The sequence below is a fragment of the Panulirus ornatus genome, chromosome 34 (assembly GCF_036320965.1).
Source record: "Panulirus ornatus isolate Po-2019 chromosome 34, ASM3632096v1, whole genome shotgun sequence".
Taxonomy (NCBI): Eukaryota; Metazoa; Arthropoda; class Malacostraca; order Decapoda; family Palinuridae; genus Panulirus; species Panulirus ornatus.
Genome location: NC_092257.1, coordinates 5,298,715 through 5,315,812, shown reverse-complemented (window position 1 = coordinate 5,315,812; position 17,098 = coordinate 5,298,715). Strand labels below are relative to the sequence as shown.

Below are 17,098 nucleotides of genomic sequence, written 5' to 3'. Positions count from 1 at the left end.
TATATACATGTGTATGTGGGTGGGTTGGGCCATTTCTTTCATCTGTTTCCTTGCGCTACCTCGCTAACGCGGGAGACCGACAAAGCAAAATAAATAAATAATATTTATTTATTTATTTTGCTTTGTCGCTGTCTCCCGCGTTTGCGAGGTAGTGCAAGGAAACAGACGAAAGAAATAGCCCAACCCACCGCCATACACAATGTATATACATACATATTAAATAAGTATAATATATATCCTCCCCTCTCATTTTTTTTTTAAATTTTCCAAAAGAAGGAACAGAGAAGGGGGCCATATGAGGATATTCCCTCAAAGGCCCAGTCCTCTGTTCTTAACGCTACCTCGCTAATGCGGGAAATGGCGAATAGTATGAAAAAAAAAAATATATATATATATATATATATTTTTTGCTTTGTCGCTGTCTCCCGCGTTTGCGAGGTAGCGCAAGGAAACAGATGAAAGAAATGGCCCAACCCACCCCCATACACATGTATATACATACGTCCACACACACAAATATACATACCTACACAGCTTTCCATGGTTTACCCCAGACACTTCACATGCCCTGATTCAATCCACTGACAGCACGTCAACCCCGGTATACCACATCGATCCAATTCACTCTATTCCTTGCCCTCCTTTCACCCTCCTGCATGTTCAGGCCCCGATCACACAAAATCTTTTTCACTCCATCTTTCCACCTCCAATTTGGTCTCCCACTTCTCCTCGTTCCCTCCACCTCCGACACATATATCCTCTTGGTCAATCTTTCCTCACTCATTCTCTCCATGTGCCCAAACCATTTCAAAACACCCTCTTCTGCTCTCTCAACCACGCTCTTTTTATTTCCACACATCTCTCTTACCCTTATGTTACTTACTCGATCAAACCACCTCACACCACGCATTGTCCTCAAACATCTCATTTCCAGCACATCCATCCTCCTGCGCACAACTCTATCCATAGCCCACGCCTCGCAACCATACAGCATTGTTGGAACCACTATTCCTTCAAACGTACCCATTTTTGCTTTCCGAGATAATATTCTCGACTTCCACACATTCTTCAAGGCTCCCAGGATTTTCGCCCCCTCCCCCACCCTATGATCCACTTCCGCTTCCATGGTTCCATCCGCTGCCAGATCCACTCCCAGATATCTAAAACACTTTACTTCCTCCAGTTTTGCTTCATTCAAACATATATATATATATATGTCAGTTTGTGGCAGGGGTGCATGATGTCTCCATGGTTGTTTAATTTGTTTATGGATGGGGTTATTAGGGAGGTGAATGCAAGAGTTTGGAGAGGGCAAGTATGCAGTCTGTTGTGGATGGGAGGGCTTGGGAAGTGAGTCAGTTGTTGTTCGCTGATTTTACAATGCTGGTGACTGATTTGGGTGAGAAACTGCAGAAGTTTGGTAAAGTGTGTGAAAGAACTAATCTGAGAGTAAATGTGAATGAGAGCAAGGTTATTAGTTTCAGTAGGGTTAAGGGACAAGTCAGTTGGGAATTAAGTTTGAATGGAGAAAAACTGGAGGAAGTGAAGTGTTTTAGATATCTGGGAGTGGATTTAGAGGTGGATGGAACCATGGAAGTGGAAGTGAGTCACAGGGTGGGGAAGGGGGCAAAGGTTCTGGGAGCATTGAAGAATGTGTGGAAAGCAAGAATGTTATCTCGGAGAGCAAAAAGGGCATGTTTGAAGGAATAGTGGTTCCAACAACGTTATATGGTTGCAAGGCATGGGCAATAGATAAGGTTGTCTGGAGGAGAGTGGATGTGAAATGTTTGAGGACAATATGTGGTGTGAGGTGGTTTGATCGAGTAAGTAATAATAGGGTAAGAGAGAGGTGTGGTAATAAAAAGAGTGTGGTTAAGAGAGCAGAAGAGGGTGTATTGAAATGGTTTGGTCACATGGAGAGAATGAGTGAGGAAATATTGACAAAGGATATATGTGTCAGAGGTGGAGGGAATGAGAAGTGGGAGACCAAATTGAAGGTGGAAAGATGGAGTGAAAAAGATTTTGAGTGATTGGGGTCTGAACATGCAGGAGGGTGAAAGGCGTGCAAGGAATAGAGTGAATTGAAATGATGTGGTATACCGGGGTTGATGTGCTCTCAGTGGATTGAACCAGGGCATGTGAAGCATCTGGGGTAAACCATGGAAAGTTTTGTGGGGCCTGGATGTGGAAAGGGAACTGTGGTTTCAGTGCAATATACATGACAGCTAGAGACTGAGTGTAAATGAATGTGGCTTTGCGTCTTTTCCTAGCGCTACCTCGCGCACATGTGGGGGGAGGGGGTTGTTACTTCATGTGTGGCGGGGTGGCAAAGGGAATGAATAAGGGCAGACTATGAATTATGTACATATGTTTATGTGTATATATGTGTGTGTGTATATATATATATATGTATACGTTGAGATGTATAGTATGTCTATATGCGTGTATGTATATACATGTGTATGTGGGTGGGTTGGGTCATTCTTTCGTCTGTTTCCTTGCGCTGCCTCGCTGACACAGGAGAGAACGACAAAGTATAATAATAATAATAAAAATATATATATATATATATATATATACACACACAAAGGTTTTAAAGAAATTTTTTTTTCAATAAAATAGTGCTTTATATAATCTTTGTATAAAATAACTATTTGGAAATGTGCACTTACATCTGTATACACAAGAATGACAAGACAGTACAAGGAAATAATATATTCTATACATACATACATACATATGATACAATGAATGAAATTAATAATGAAATGTTTCTCAGTCTATCTTACATACAGTATAAACCAGTTTGTCCCAGTCCATACTATTCCTTGGAGGGTGGTACGTCACGACTACTTTTTAATTCACTAAAAATTATTTTTAAAATTCAGCTTTAAGGTAAATGGCATTTGCAAATTAGATTTTCATTTTCAAAACAGGTGTGAAAATTGATTACAGTAACATTTCATCAATTCAGACTGGTTTGGATTGTACAGTAATTCAACATAAAAGCTTCACAGCTTATATAAGATTATGTCATTTGCACAGTGTAATGCAAAGTACTGTAGTGCACCTGTTGGATACAGAATCGCATCCTTGTACAGCATAGGGTTTTACTACCCTTAATGGATGGATACATGGCTGGCAATTATAAAATAAATACAATTTTGTATTGACATTTTACAATTTACATCTTTATATATTGAAATTTATGCAAGTTTTAATCTATTAAATGTCTCGTGCAATTTTACATTACTGTAAAATATAAGTAAAAACACTTTGGCATTACAGATACTTGAGTATTTCAACCTATCTGAATTGGAAAAGTTTTACTGAACAGAAAGACACTTCATAGGAAATCTAAACTTCTTTGATATTGTCTATCTTTTTGTGAACTCTTATGAACAAATGAAGATAATGAATAAATTAATGGAATCGCATGCAGACTTGTTTAAGTATGATGTATAAGACAAAGTTATAGCATGCTTTAACCGTAATTATGGTAACACTGAAAACAATACAATCATAATTATAGCACTACAACATTTATGTCATCACAACATGATTTCTCATAACTATATTTTTTTCATACTTGATAGCCATTTTATATATAAATATAAATATATATATATATATATATATATATATATATATATATATAGGGTTGTACGGAGGAAGGTGGATGCGTTGGAAATGAAATGATCAAGGACAATATGTGGTGTGAGGTGGTTTAATCAAGTAATGAAAGGGTAAGAGATGTGTGCAAATAAAAAGAGTGTGGTTGAGAGAGCAGAAGTTGTGTTGAAATGGGGTACACATGTGGAGAGAATGAGTGAGGAAAGATTGACAAGGAGGATGTACGTGTCAGAGGTGAAAGGAACAAGGAGAAGCAGGAGACCAAATTGGAGGTGGAAGGATGGAGTGAAAAAGATTTTGAGCAATCAGGGCCTAAACAAACAGAAGGGTGACAGGCATGCAAGGAAAAGAGTGAATTGGAACAATGTGGCGTAAGGGGATCGACATGCTGTCAAAGGACTGAACCAGGGCATAAGAAGTGTCTGGGATAAACCATGGAAAGGTCTGTATGGACTGGATGTGGATAGGGAGCTGTGGTTTTGGTGCATTACACATGACTGCTAGAGACTGAGTATGAACCAATTTGGCCTTTTTTGTCTGTTTTCCTGGCACTACCTCGTTGACACCTAGAAACAGCAATCAAGTATAATAAATAATATATATATATATATATATATATATATATATATATATATATATATATATATATATATATATATATTTATATTTTTTATTTATTTATTTATTTTGTCGCTGTCTCCCGCGTTAGCGAGGTAGGTAGCGCAAGGAAACAGACGAAAGAATGGCCCAACCCGCCCACATACACATGTATATACATACATGTCCACACACGCACAATATACATACCTATACATCTCAATGTACACATATATATACACACACAGACATATATACACATGTACATAATTCATACAGTCTGCCTTTATTTGTTCCCATCGCCACCCCGCCACACATGGAATAACAACCCCCTCCCCCTCATGTGTGTGAGGTAGCGCTAGGAAAAACACCAAAGGCCCCATTCGTTCACACTCAGTCTCTAGCTGTCATGTAATAATGCACCGAAACCACAGCTCCCTTTCCACATCCAGGCCCCACACACTTTGCATGGTTTACCCCAGACGCTTCACATGCCCTGGTTCAATCCATTGACAGCACGTCGACCCCGGTATACCACATCGTTCCAATTCACTTTATTCCTTGCACGCCTTTCACCCTCCTGCATGTTCAGGCCCCGATCACTCAAAATCTTTTTCACTCCATCTTTCCACCTCCAATTTGGTCTCCCACTTCTCCTCGTTCCCTCCACCTCTGACACATATATCCTCTTGGTCAATCTTTCCCCACTCATTCTCTCCATGTGACCAAACCATTTCAAAACACCCTCTTCTGCTCTCTCAACCACACTCTTTTTATTTCCACACATCTCTCTCACCCTTACATTACCTACTCGATCAAACCACCTCACACCACATATTGTCCTCAAACATCTCATTTCCAGCACATCCACCCTCCTGCGCACAACTCTATCTACAGCCCACGCCTCGCAACCATACAACATTGTTGGAACCACTATTCCTTCAAACATACCCATTTTTGCTTTCCGAGATAATGTTCTCGACTTCCAAACATTCTTCAAGGCTCCAAGAATTTTCGCCCCCTCCCCCACCCTATGATTCACTTCCGCTTCCATGGTTCCATCCGCTGCCAGATCCACTCCCAGATATCTAAAACGCTTCACTTCCTCCAGCTTTTCTCCATTCAAACTTACCTCCCAATTGACTTGACCCTCAACCCTACTGTACCTAATAACCTTGCTCTTATTCACATTTACTCTTAACTTTCTTCTTCTTTCACACACTTTACCAAACTCAGTCACCAGCTTCTGCAGTTTCTTACATGAATCAGCCACCAGTGCTGTATCATCAGCGAACAACAACTGACTCACTTCCCAAGCTCTCTCATCCACAACAGACTGCATACTTGCCCCTCTTTCCAAAACTCTTGCATTCACCTCCCTAACAACCCCATCTATAAACAAATTAAACAACCATGGAGACATCACACACCCCTGCCGCAAACCTACATTCACTGAGAACCAATCACTTTCCTCTCTTCCTACACGTACACATGCCTTACATCCTCGATAAAAACTTTTCACTGCTTCTAACAACTTGCCTCCCACACCATATATTCTTAAAACCTTCCACAGAGCATCTCTATCAACTCTATCATATGCCTTCTCCAGATCCATAAATGCTACATACAAATCCATTATTTTTTTTTTTTTTTTTTTTTGTCGGTCTCCCGCGTTTGCAAGGTAGCGCAAGGAAACAGACGAAAATGGCCCAACCCACCCCCATACACATGTATATACATACGTCCACACACGCAAATATACATACCTACACAGCTTTCCATGGTTTACCGCAGACGCTTCACATGCCTTGATTCAATCCACTGACAGCACGTCAACCCCGGTATACCACATCGCTCCAATTCACTCTATTCCTTGCCCTCCTTTCACCCTCCTGCATGTTCAGGCCCCGATCACACAAAATCTTTTTCACTCCATCTTTCCACCTCCAATTTGGTCTCCCTCTTCTCCTCGTTCCCTCCACCTCCGACACATATATCCTCTTGGTCAATCTTTCCTCACTCATTCTCTCCATGTGCCCGAACCATTTCAAAACACCCTCTTCTGCTCTCTCAACCACGCTCTTTTTATTTCCACACATCTCTCTTACCCTTACGTTACTTACTCGATCAAACCACCTCACACCACACATTGTCCTCAAACATCTCATTTCCAGCACATCCATCCTCCTGCGCACAACTCTATCCATAGCCCACGCCTCGCAACCATACAACATTGTTGGAACCACTATTCCTTCAAACATACCCATTTTTGCTTTCTGAGATAATGTTCTCGACTTCCACACATTCTTCAAGGCTCCCAGAATTTTCGCCCCCTCCCCCACCCTATGATCCACTTCCGCTTCCATGGTTCCATCCGCTGCCAGATCCACTCCCAGATATCTAAAACACTTCACTTCCTCCAGTTTTTCTCCATTCAAACTCACCTCCCAATTTACTTGACCCTCAACCCTACAGTACCTAATAACCTTGCTCTTATTCACATTTACTCTTAACTTTCTTCTTTCACACACTTTACCAAACTCAGTCACCAGCTTCTGCAGTTTCTCACATGAATCAGCCACCAGCGCTGTATCATATATATATATATATATATATATATTTTTCTTTCTTTCAAACTATTCGCCATTTCCCGCGTTAGCGAGGTAGCGTTAAGAACAGAGGACTGGGCCTTGGAGGGAATATCCTCACCTGGCCCCCTTCTCTGTTCCTTGTTTTGGAAAATTAAAAAAAAACGAGAGGGGAAGATTTCCAGCCCCCCGCTCCCTCCCCTTTTAGTCGCCTTCTACGACATGCAGGGAATACGTGGGAAGTATTCTTTCTCCCCTATATATATATGGGATATGGGAGAAAGAATACTACCCACATATTCCCTGCATGTCATATAAAGTGACTAAAAGGGACAGATGTTGGTGATGGAAATTCCCCTTTCTGTATTACTTTCCAAAAGAATATTCAAAGCAACAAGGTAACGAGCTAAGTGAGGATTTTTCTAACGTTCTGTCATCTGTTCATGACACTACCTCACTCATGCAGGAAATGGTGAATTTGTAAGAGGTATATATAATCAAATATATACATATATATATATCTTTCCCTCTTTCATATTTAATTGCCGCTTCCAACATTAGCTAGGTAGCGACAAGGAACAGACAAAGACAGGCTTCATCTGGTTACATCCATTCTCGAGCTGTCATGTGTAATATAGCAAAAACAGACCTCCCTATCCACATCTAGGCCCTACAGAACTTTCAATAGTTTACCCCAGACGTTTCGCATGCCATGGTTCAGTCCGTTGACAGCACGTGGACCTCATTTTACCACACATCACTCTAATTCACACTATTCCATGCATGCCTCTCACCTTCCTGCATGTTTAGGCCTTGATTGCACAAAATATTTTTCACTCAAATCCTTCCATTTCCAATTTGGTCTTCTCATTCCCTCTACTTCTGACATGTATATCCTCTTTCTCAACCTTTCCACACTCATGCTCTCCCTATGTCTGAACCAATTCAGCACACCCTCTTCTGTTTTCTCACCTACGCTCTGATTATTACCACACATCTCTCTTACCCTTTCATTACTTACTCAAGGAGAGCCACATCACACCTCATAATGTCCTCAAACATTTAATTTCCAGCACAACCCTATCTATACACCAAGCCTGGCATCCTTATAATATTACTGGGACTACTAGTCCTTCATACATATCCATTTTTGCCCTCACATATAACATCCTCTCTTCCCATACATTCTTAAGCACTCCCAAAACTTTCACCCCCTCCCCCATTTTTTCTCTTTCACTGGCAACTTTACTTCTTCATCCCACTACTCACTGGCCTTTCTAGTCTGCCAACCTCCCACTTTTCACATGCATCTCTTACACATGCCATCACTGAATCCCTAAATACTGCCATTTCCCATTGCTTCATTTACTCTCACCTTTTGCTATTCTACCTTCAATCTCTCTGGGTAATCCTTCACACAAGTCTCCTTTCCAAGCTCGCTTACTAATCACCATTTTTACTTCCCCAACATTTTTTCCTCTTTTTCGAAAACCTCCAAAAATCCTCACCCATGCCACCAAAAGATAGTGATCAGTCATCCCACCAGTTGCCCCTTTGAGCGCATTTACATCCAGAAGTCTCTTTTATACCGCTATCAATTTATATGTAATCTAATAATGCGTTGACCATCTCTTCAACTCACATCTGTATACTTATGTATATCCCTAGTTTTAAACCAGGTATTTCTGATCTTTTTTCAGCATAACTCCACAAGCTTTTCACTATTTCCATTCACAACAGTGAATATCCCATGTGCCTCAATTATACTATCAACTGCCACATTACTTACTTTGGAATTTAAATCAATCACCAATACCTGGTCTCTTACATAAAGTGCTGACACACTCAGCTGTTCCCAAAACACTTGCATCTCATGATCTCTCATGGCCATGTTCATAAGCACTATTAATTGCCCATCTTTCACCATCCACTTTCTGTTTTATCCACATCAATCTACTAGTATTTATTTCCTTACATTCTACCACACAGTAGCACAACCTCTGCATCAGGATTAATGCTACTCCTTCCTTAAGTCTTGCCCTCTCACAAACCCCTAACTTTACTCATAAGACATTCCAAACCATTCTTCCCCCTTACCCTTGAGCCTTGTTTCACAGAGAGCCAAACCATCCACGTTTGTGTCCTCAAACATACCAATCTCTCCTCTCTCATCTTGGTTACATCCACACACATTTAGACACCCTAGTCTGAGCCTTTGAGGAGGATGCATACTCTCTGCATGACTCCTGTTTCCTCTTTTACAAGGTGAAACACAAGAGGGGAAGGTTTTCCAGCCCCCTGCTCTCACCCCCTTTACTTATCCTCTACAATACACAGAGAATACATAGGCAGAATTCTTTCTTTGCATGAACAGTGCAAATTCAAAAATAGATTTGCACAGACTCTTATCATTATATAACATGGAAACAGAACATATCACTAAGTACATTACTACTGAAACATATGTGATCTGGATGCTTCACGCTTCCTTTCTTTGTTTTGATTAGTTGTAATGCACAATCATCATTATGTGATGACAAACAACAATTACAGTGTACATTCCATTAAGCACAATATCTGTTACATTACAATCCCAAAACCTGTCATTACCATCACATCATAAATCTAAACTGCCCACCTAAGATTTTCCATAATATTGCATAAAACTCTGCAAGTCCATGACATCCTTTGTTAAGAAGCTTTCTTTAATCAAGTTGAAAATTAAAGCATCATTATTATAAAGTTTGAACTGCCATAAAAAACATGAATGATAAATGAATTTGTGCAATGCATATTTTGTATTATAAGGGATCTTCAGAATGAAGTTTGTCCTGATAAAATCTACCATTATATATGAAAATTTATCCAAAAGCTATGAACCATAATATAATCATTCTAACTATATCTCTGATGCTTGTTCCGACCGGAATTCCCTCAAGGGTTTGGCCATGGCAATAGTCTCTCCAAAACCAGAGACTCTAGTGCTGCTTCTTATCCTTTAATGCCTCACCCTTAACATGCCACTGGCAGAGGGCAACTCTTGCACAGTGTTTGCAGAGGCTCCTATCCGATGTTTCTACTGACTACTCCTACCTAATGCTCCTATCAACTACTACTACCTACTGCTCCCGCCTAAATGTTCCTACCTACAACTTCTAGCTACTCTTCCTACCATTTTGCTGGAAAATCTAGTAACAAAAAATCAGCTGTGCGCATTAAATGTTGTCAGTTGTTATGTATGACAAGGAGAGACTGTATGTTTGTAGGCAAAATCCCAGTAGTCCAGGTGTGGGTGAGGCAGAAAAAAAAGACAGCTACCTGGGTTAGAGGAGTGCAACTTAACAACCACTGAAGTGCTGGTGTGCTACGCAGCCATCACTTAACCCTCCTGATACCCAGGCAGGGATTACTGGTACTATACCTCCCTATTTGTTGGCTGCTTACCATCTACAACATAATTACAACTAAACATAAAAATTTCAAACATATAATCCTAGATATTCTTTAAACCACTTCCCTTTTTAGGACTTACAAAGTTACTGCTGGCAAGTCTCTGGAATAACTATTTTCTATCATATACGTGTCATTCCTGGACAAAACTAATTTGTCTTGGCACAACAAGACTACTACCAGATCCATTACAATTGCTGACACTGCAGAGGGAAAAAACATTTGATACAACTAGTGACATTCCTTTCATGGTTTCTTTTCCATAACAACTTATCACCAGTGCTTATAAGAGTGGCTTCATACTGGTTTTTACATTTTACAAAACAATTTGAAGAATGCAGCATGATATAGCTGTTTAATTTGTTTTGTATAATCAACCCCTTTAGAAGGAACCTAGTTTCACCTTGCCACTGAAAAAACGAGGGTAATTTGTCCAAATCTTAAATTCATAAAGTACTGTAAAACTTGTTTTATGTAGATATGAACTGCACTGTGCATGAATGGTAGCAACTGGTATAATTTGCACTGTTACCTTTCTTGAAAATGGAAAATTCTCAGTGCACAAAGACAATTTATAAGAGTTTCTTTATGAAAGACAACCTGGGATGAATATCATATTCACTGTTCGATGCACAGGAGAGTGAATCACTGAAATACTCTACAACATAAACACAGTCTCATAAGACAATACACTAATACAGTTCACACAAAACCAAACATCCTTTATGGAATACTAGATCCAGCAAAGATTTTAAATTATATTAAACATCACTAATCAAATTCACTGGAGAAGATCTTGGGGAGTTGAACTGTGGCCATCTACGGTATAGCTGATCAAGAGGAACATGAAGCAGCTCCATAAGAGCAGGATATTCTGGTTCTGTCTCTGGAGTGATGAAGCCATGCCGTATTAGAAAGTCAACTGCTACTGGAACTGAAGTCAGTTTGTACTTGGCTGAAGTAACACGGTCCAAATACTCCTAACAACAGAAAAAAAGCATTTGTAAGTCTGCATTACATCACCTATACCCATTATATTATAAATTACTCTCAGACCCTCTGAATATGAAATTAACACCAGCAACTGCATATCACATATGCATATCTTAATATCTTTGATGTATTGATTATATAGCACAAGGTTATGTACAACATGAGGTTCTAAAAGCATTTCCAGCATCAATATATTATATCATGGCACAAGCAAATGAAATTATTAGCTTGCTAGCTGATATACCCAATGAACTTACCTCCACAGGTACAACCTCAAAACCTTCCACTTCTCCATCATTATTGCATGGCACAAAGTCGGATGGTAGTTCCAAGTCATACACAAACTCAGTATTAGCATGGAGACCACGTTCACTCTCTGTGAAAAATCTGGAAGGAAAAGGGAGACATCTAAGGAATCTTACAACAAAACCTTATTGTTTCTGTACATCTGTACATCAATCTATGGTATATCTGTAATATCATCTAATATAATTTAAAAGGGTACCTCAAGCTGAACTTACACATGCAATATTTCCTTTACAAAAGTGGTGAACAGTATTCAAGAACCTTCCATGCACATCATAAAAACTTTAATGTCCATAGCATTTTTCTTCACTCTCTCTAAATCCATAAATACTGGACACACCTTTTTCACAAGATTTTTGTTCACTCTCTCTAAAACCATAAACACTGGACACACCTTTTTCTCCACAAGTTTCTTCATTCATTCTTGTCTCCAAGTGGAAAAAATCTGATCAACAAACCTTCCTCCCTTCCTAAATTCACCTTGTTCCTCAACTTGTAAGACAAATTATATAAACTGCATAATTTCTCTAAGGAAACTTATGCTTCCATATCTCATTTTTACTGCACTTTCCTTTAGGTAGTAGAACAATTACTGCCTTCATCTAATCATCAAGCACTTTACTATGTTTTTATACACTTTCCAGATCCACTGCACAGCAGTTTCACTTACACTTTTTGCAATGTTGGATCACCACTCCATGCATATACCCAACTTTTCTGTTTTTTAAAGGCTTTATTGTTCATCCTACTTCTGTAAAGAACTGCTTCCCCATATATATATATTCTCTCTTTACATCTGTAGCGACCCACAGTTGCTCCATAAAGTGTTACCTTACTGATGATGCCCTGACTTGGTGGTAGGTAGCAACATCTGACCTCACCTGACCTAATAATCCCTGAGGAAATGTTTGGTGGCCCATCCTATGGCTGCACCTGCAACGATAATCCTCATGGCAACCATACTCGATGTTTGGCAGTGGCAGATTAAAATATACTGTAGTAATTATAGATGACGACCCTTTCCATATGAAGAGCTGCTCTCAGTCCACCAGCATGGAGAGAGTTCAGAGCTTGCGACATTTTGCTTTAATGACCTGGCCTTCCTGCTTCTTATATACTCGGGTTTCACCTCAGGAAGGCAAACAGGCAGTTGGCTGGCTTCAGACAATGAGTGAACTGAAGTCTTGGCCATGTGACCTCAGACTCAAGCTACCCATAGGGCATCTTCTCCTTCAGTAGAAAGCCCACTGTGACTCCTGATGTTTCATCCCTGATGTCGAACTTCGGCGGGACTTGTGTGTAACATTGCCTCTGCCTGTCACAGGCTGCAGCTGTAACAATAAGGGGCCAACTGCCATGCCCCTGGCTCTACTGCAACCCAGGTACAAACCAACAGCCACAGCACAGTCTAGAAGCTGCAATATGTACCACACACCTCCACCTACAGGAGCTCTTCATAGACTCAGTAGCCATGCACTTCTCCCACATGATCCTGGTCATCTGGCATCCACACCAGCATTACATGACCCCTGAGCCAATCCTGTCCCATACTACTTGACCTACCTTACTTTACCTCTCTTTCATCATAATCCTGCACTGTCCCTGAGCTATCTCACTTCATGGACCTTAATCAATAAATCATTGTTGAAGTTGTTTAACATGTTTCCATGCTCCTCCCTCAGTTATACCACTCCAACAACACAACTAGAACACCCATTAAACATCTATTCCTATTGTACCAATACACATATATCCTTCACCTATATCTCCCATCAGTTCCTTGAAATATTATCTCCATCTCCAACAGACATCATCCTTCTTTGTTACTAGCATTTTCCCAGATGTAATATGTTTTCACAATTTACACATGCCTCTCTTCAACCTTTCTTTACCTCCTATAAGATCATATATATATTTATTTCATTTTATTTATTTTGCTTTGTCGCTGTCTTCCGCATCAGTGAGGTAGCGCAAGGAAACAGATGAAAGAATGGCCCAACCCACCCACATACACATGTATATACATACACATCTACACACGCAAATATACATACCTATACATCTCAATGTACACATATATATACACACACAGACATATATACATATGTACATAATTCATACTGTCTGCCGTTACTTATTCCCACTGCCACCTCGCCACATATGGAATAACAACCCCCTCCCCCCTCATGTGTGTGAGGTAGCGCTAGGAAAAGACAACAAAGGCCCCATTCGTTCACACTCAGTCTCTAGCTGTCATGTAAAATGCACCAAAACCACAGCTCCCATTTCACATCCAGGCCCCACACAACTTTCGTTGGTTTACCCCAGACGCTTCACATGCCCTGGTTCAATCCATTGGCAGCACATCGACCCCGGTATGCCACATCGATCCAATTCACTCTATTCCTTGCCCTCCTTTCACCCTCCTGCATGTTCAGGCCCCGATCACTCAAAATCTTTTTCACTCTATCTCTCCACCTCCAATTTGGTCTCCCACTTCTCCTCGTTCCCTCCACCTCCGACACATATATCCTCTTGGTCAATCTTTCCTCATTCTCTCCATGTGCCCAAACCATTTCAAAACACCCTCTTCTGCTCTCTCAACCACGCTCTTTTTATTTCCACACATCTCTCTTACCCTTACATTACTTACTCGATCAAACCACCTCACACCATGTATTGTCCTCAAACATCTCATTTCCAGCACATCCATCCTCCTGCGCACAACTCTATCCATAGCCCACGCCTTGCAACCATACAACATTGTTGGAACCACCATTCCTTCAAACATACCCATTTTTGCTTTCCGAGATAATGTTCTTGACTTCCACACATTCTTCAAGGCTCCCAGAATTTTCGCCCCCTCCCCCACCCTATGATTCACTTCCACTTCCATGGTTCCATCCGCTGCCAGATCCACTCCCAGATATCTAAAACACTTTACTTCCTCCAGTTGTTCTCCATTCAAACTTACCTCCCAATTGACTTGACCCTCAACCCTACAGTGCCTAATAACCTTGCTCTTATTCACATTTACTCTCAACTTTCTTCTTTCACACACTACCAAACTCAGTCACCAGCTTCTGCAGTTTCTCACATGAATCAGCCACCAGCGCTGTATCATCAGCGAACAACAACTGACTCACTTCCCAAGCTCTCTCATCCACAACAGACTGCATACTTGCCACTCTGTCCAAAAGTCTAGCATTCACCTCCCTAACAACCCCATCCATAAACAAATTAAACAACCATGGGGACATCACACACCCTGCCGCAAACCTACATTCAATGAGAACCAATCACTTCCCTCTCTTCCTACATGTACACATGCCTTACATCCTCAATAAAAACTTTTCAATGCTTCTAACACCCTGCCTCCCACACCATATATTCTTAATACCTTCCACAGAGCATCTCTATCAACTCTATCATATGCCTTCTCCAGATCCATAAATGCTATATACAAATCCATTTGCTTTTCTAAGTATTTCTCACGTACATTCTTCAAAGCAAACACCTGATCCACACATCCTCTACCACTTCTGAAACCACACTGCTCTTCCCCAATCTGATGCTCTGTACATGCCTTCACCCTCTCAATCAATACCCTCCCATATAGTTTACCAAGAATACTCAACAAACTTATATCTCTGTAATTTCAGCACTCACTCTTATCCCTTTTGCCTTTGTACAATGGCACTATGCAAGCATTCCACCAATCCTCAGGCAAATAACCATGAATCATACATACATTAAATAACCTTACCAACCAGTCAACAATACAGTCACCCCCTTTTTTAATAAATTCCACTGCAATACCATCCAAACCCGCTGCCTTGCCGGTTTTCATCTTCCGCAAAGCTTTTACTACCTCTTCTCTGTTAACCAAATAATTTTCCCTAACCCTCTCACGTTGCACACCACCTCGACCAAAACACCCTATATCTGCCACTCTATCATCAAACACATTCAACAAACCTTAAAAATACTCACTCCATCTCCTTCTCACATCACCACTACTTGTCATCACCTCCCCATTAGCCCCCTTCACTGAGGTTCCACTATTTTTTTTTTTTTCAAAGGAAGGAACAGAGACGGGGGCTGGATGAGGATGTTTCCTCAGAGGCCCACTCCTCTGTTCTTAACGCTACCTCGTTGACGCGGGAAATAGCGAATAGTATGAAAGAAAAAGATTTTTTTTTTTTTTTTTTTTTTTTGCCGCTGTCTCCCGCGTTTGCGAGGAAGCGCAAGGAAACAGACGAAAGAAATGGCCCAACCCACCCCCATACACATGCCTTGATTCAATCCACTGACAGCACGTCAACCCCGGTATACCACATCGCTCCAATTCACTCTATTCCTTGCCCTCCTTTCACCCTCCTGCATGTTCAGGCCCCGATCACACAAAATCTTTTTCACTCCATCTTTCCACCTCCAATTTCGTCTCCCTCTTCTCCTCGTTCCCTCCACCTCCGACACATATATCCTCTTGGTCAATCTTTCCTCACTCATTCTCTCCATGTGACCAAACCATTTCAAAACACCCTCTTCTGCTCTCTCAACCACGCTCTTTTTATTTCCACACATCTCTCTTACCCTTACGTTACTTACTCGATCAAACCACCTCACACCACACATTGTCCTCAAATATCTCATTTCCAGCACATCCATCCTCCTGCGCACAACTCTATCCATAGTCCACGCCTCGCAACCATACAACATTGTTGGAACCACTATTCCTTCAAACATACCCATTTTTGCTTTCCGAGATAATGTTCTCGACTTCCACACATTCTTCAAGGCTCCCAGAATTTTAGCCCCCTCCCCCACCCTATGATCCACTTCCGCTTCCATGGTTCCATCCGCTGCCAGATCCACTCCCAGATATCTAAAACACTTCAATTCCTCCAGTTTTTCTCCATTCAAACTCACCTCCCAATTGAATTGACCCTCAACCCTACTGTACCTAATAACCTTGCTCTTATTCACATTTACTCTTAACTTTCTTCTTTCACACACTTTACCAAACCCAGTCATATATATACATATATATATATATATATACATATATGTATATATATATATATATATATATATATATATATATATATATATATATATATATATATACACACATATATATATTTTCCCTGGGGATAGGGGATTAAGAATACTTCCCACGTATTCCCTGCGTGTCGTAGAAGGCGACTAAAAGGGGAGGGAGCGGGGGGCTGGAAATCCTCCCCTCTCGTTTTTTTTTTTTTTTTTTTTTTTTTTTTTTTTTTTTTTCCAAAAGAAGGAACAGAGGGGGCCAGGTGAGGATATTCCAAAAAAGGCCCAGTCCTCTGTTCCTAACGCTACCTCGCTAACGCGGGAAATGGCGAATAGTTTGAAAGAAAAGAATATATATTTGGGAGCGGGGTGCTGGAAATCCTCCCCTCCGGTTTTTCATTTTCCAAAAGAAGGAACAGGGAAGGGGCCAACTGAGGTTTTTCCCTCTATGGCTTAGTCCTCTGTTCATAACGCTACCT

The 17,098-nt window shown here is 40.7% G+C and overlaps 1 protein-coding gene across 1 annotated transcript in view; it reads right to left on the bottom strand.

The window, feature by feature from the left end:
- Nucleotides 1–2,842: 2,842 nt before the first annotated feature.
- The window catches only part of LOC139759793 (uncharacterized), an 83,035-nt gene continuing 68,779 nt past the window's right edge, over nt 2,843–17,098 (bottom strand). The window contains exons 5-6 of the mRNA XM_071682258.1: nt 11,519–11,648; nt 2,843–11,248 (exon numbers count right to left, since the gene is read on the bottom strand). Coding sequence (XP_071538359.1) covers nt 11,030–11,248; nt 11,519–11,648 — 349 coding nt within the window. The 3' untranslated portion in view covers nt 2,843–11,029. The remainder of the gene's footprint in view (nt 11,249–11,518; nt 11,649–17,098) is intronic.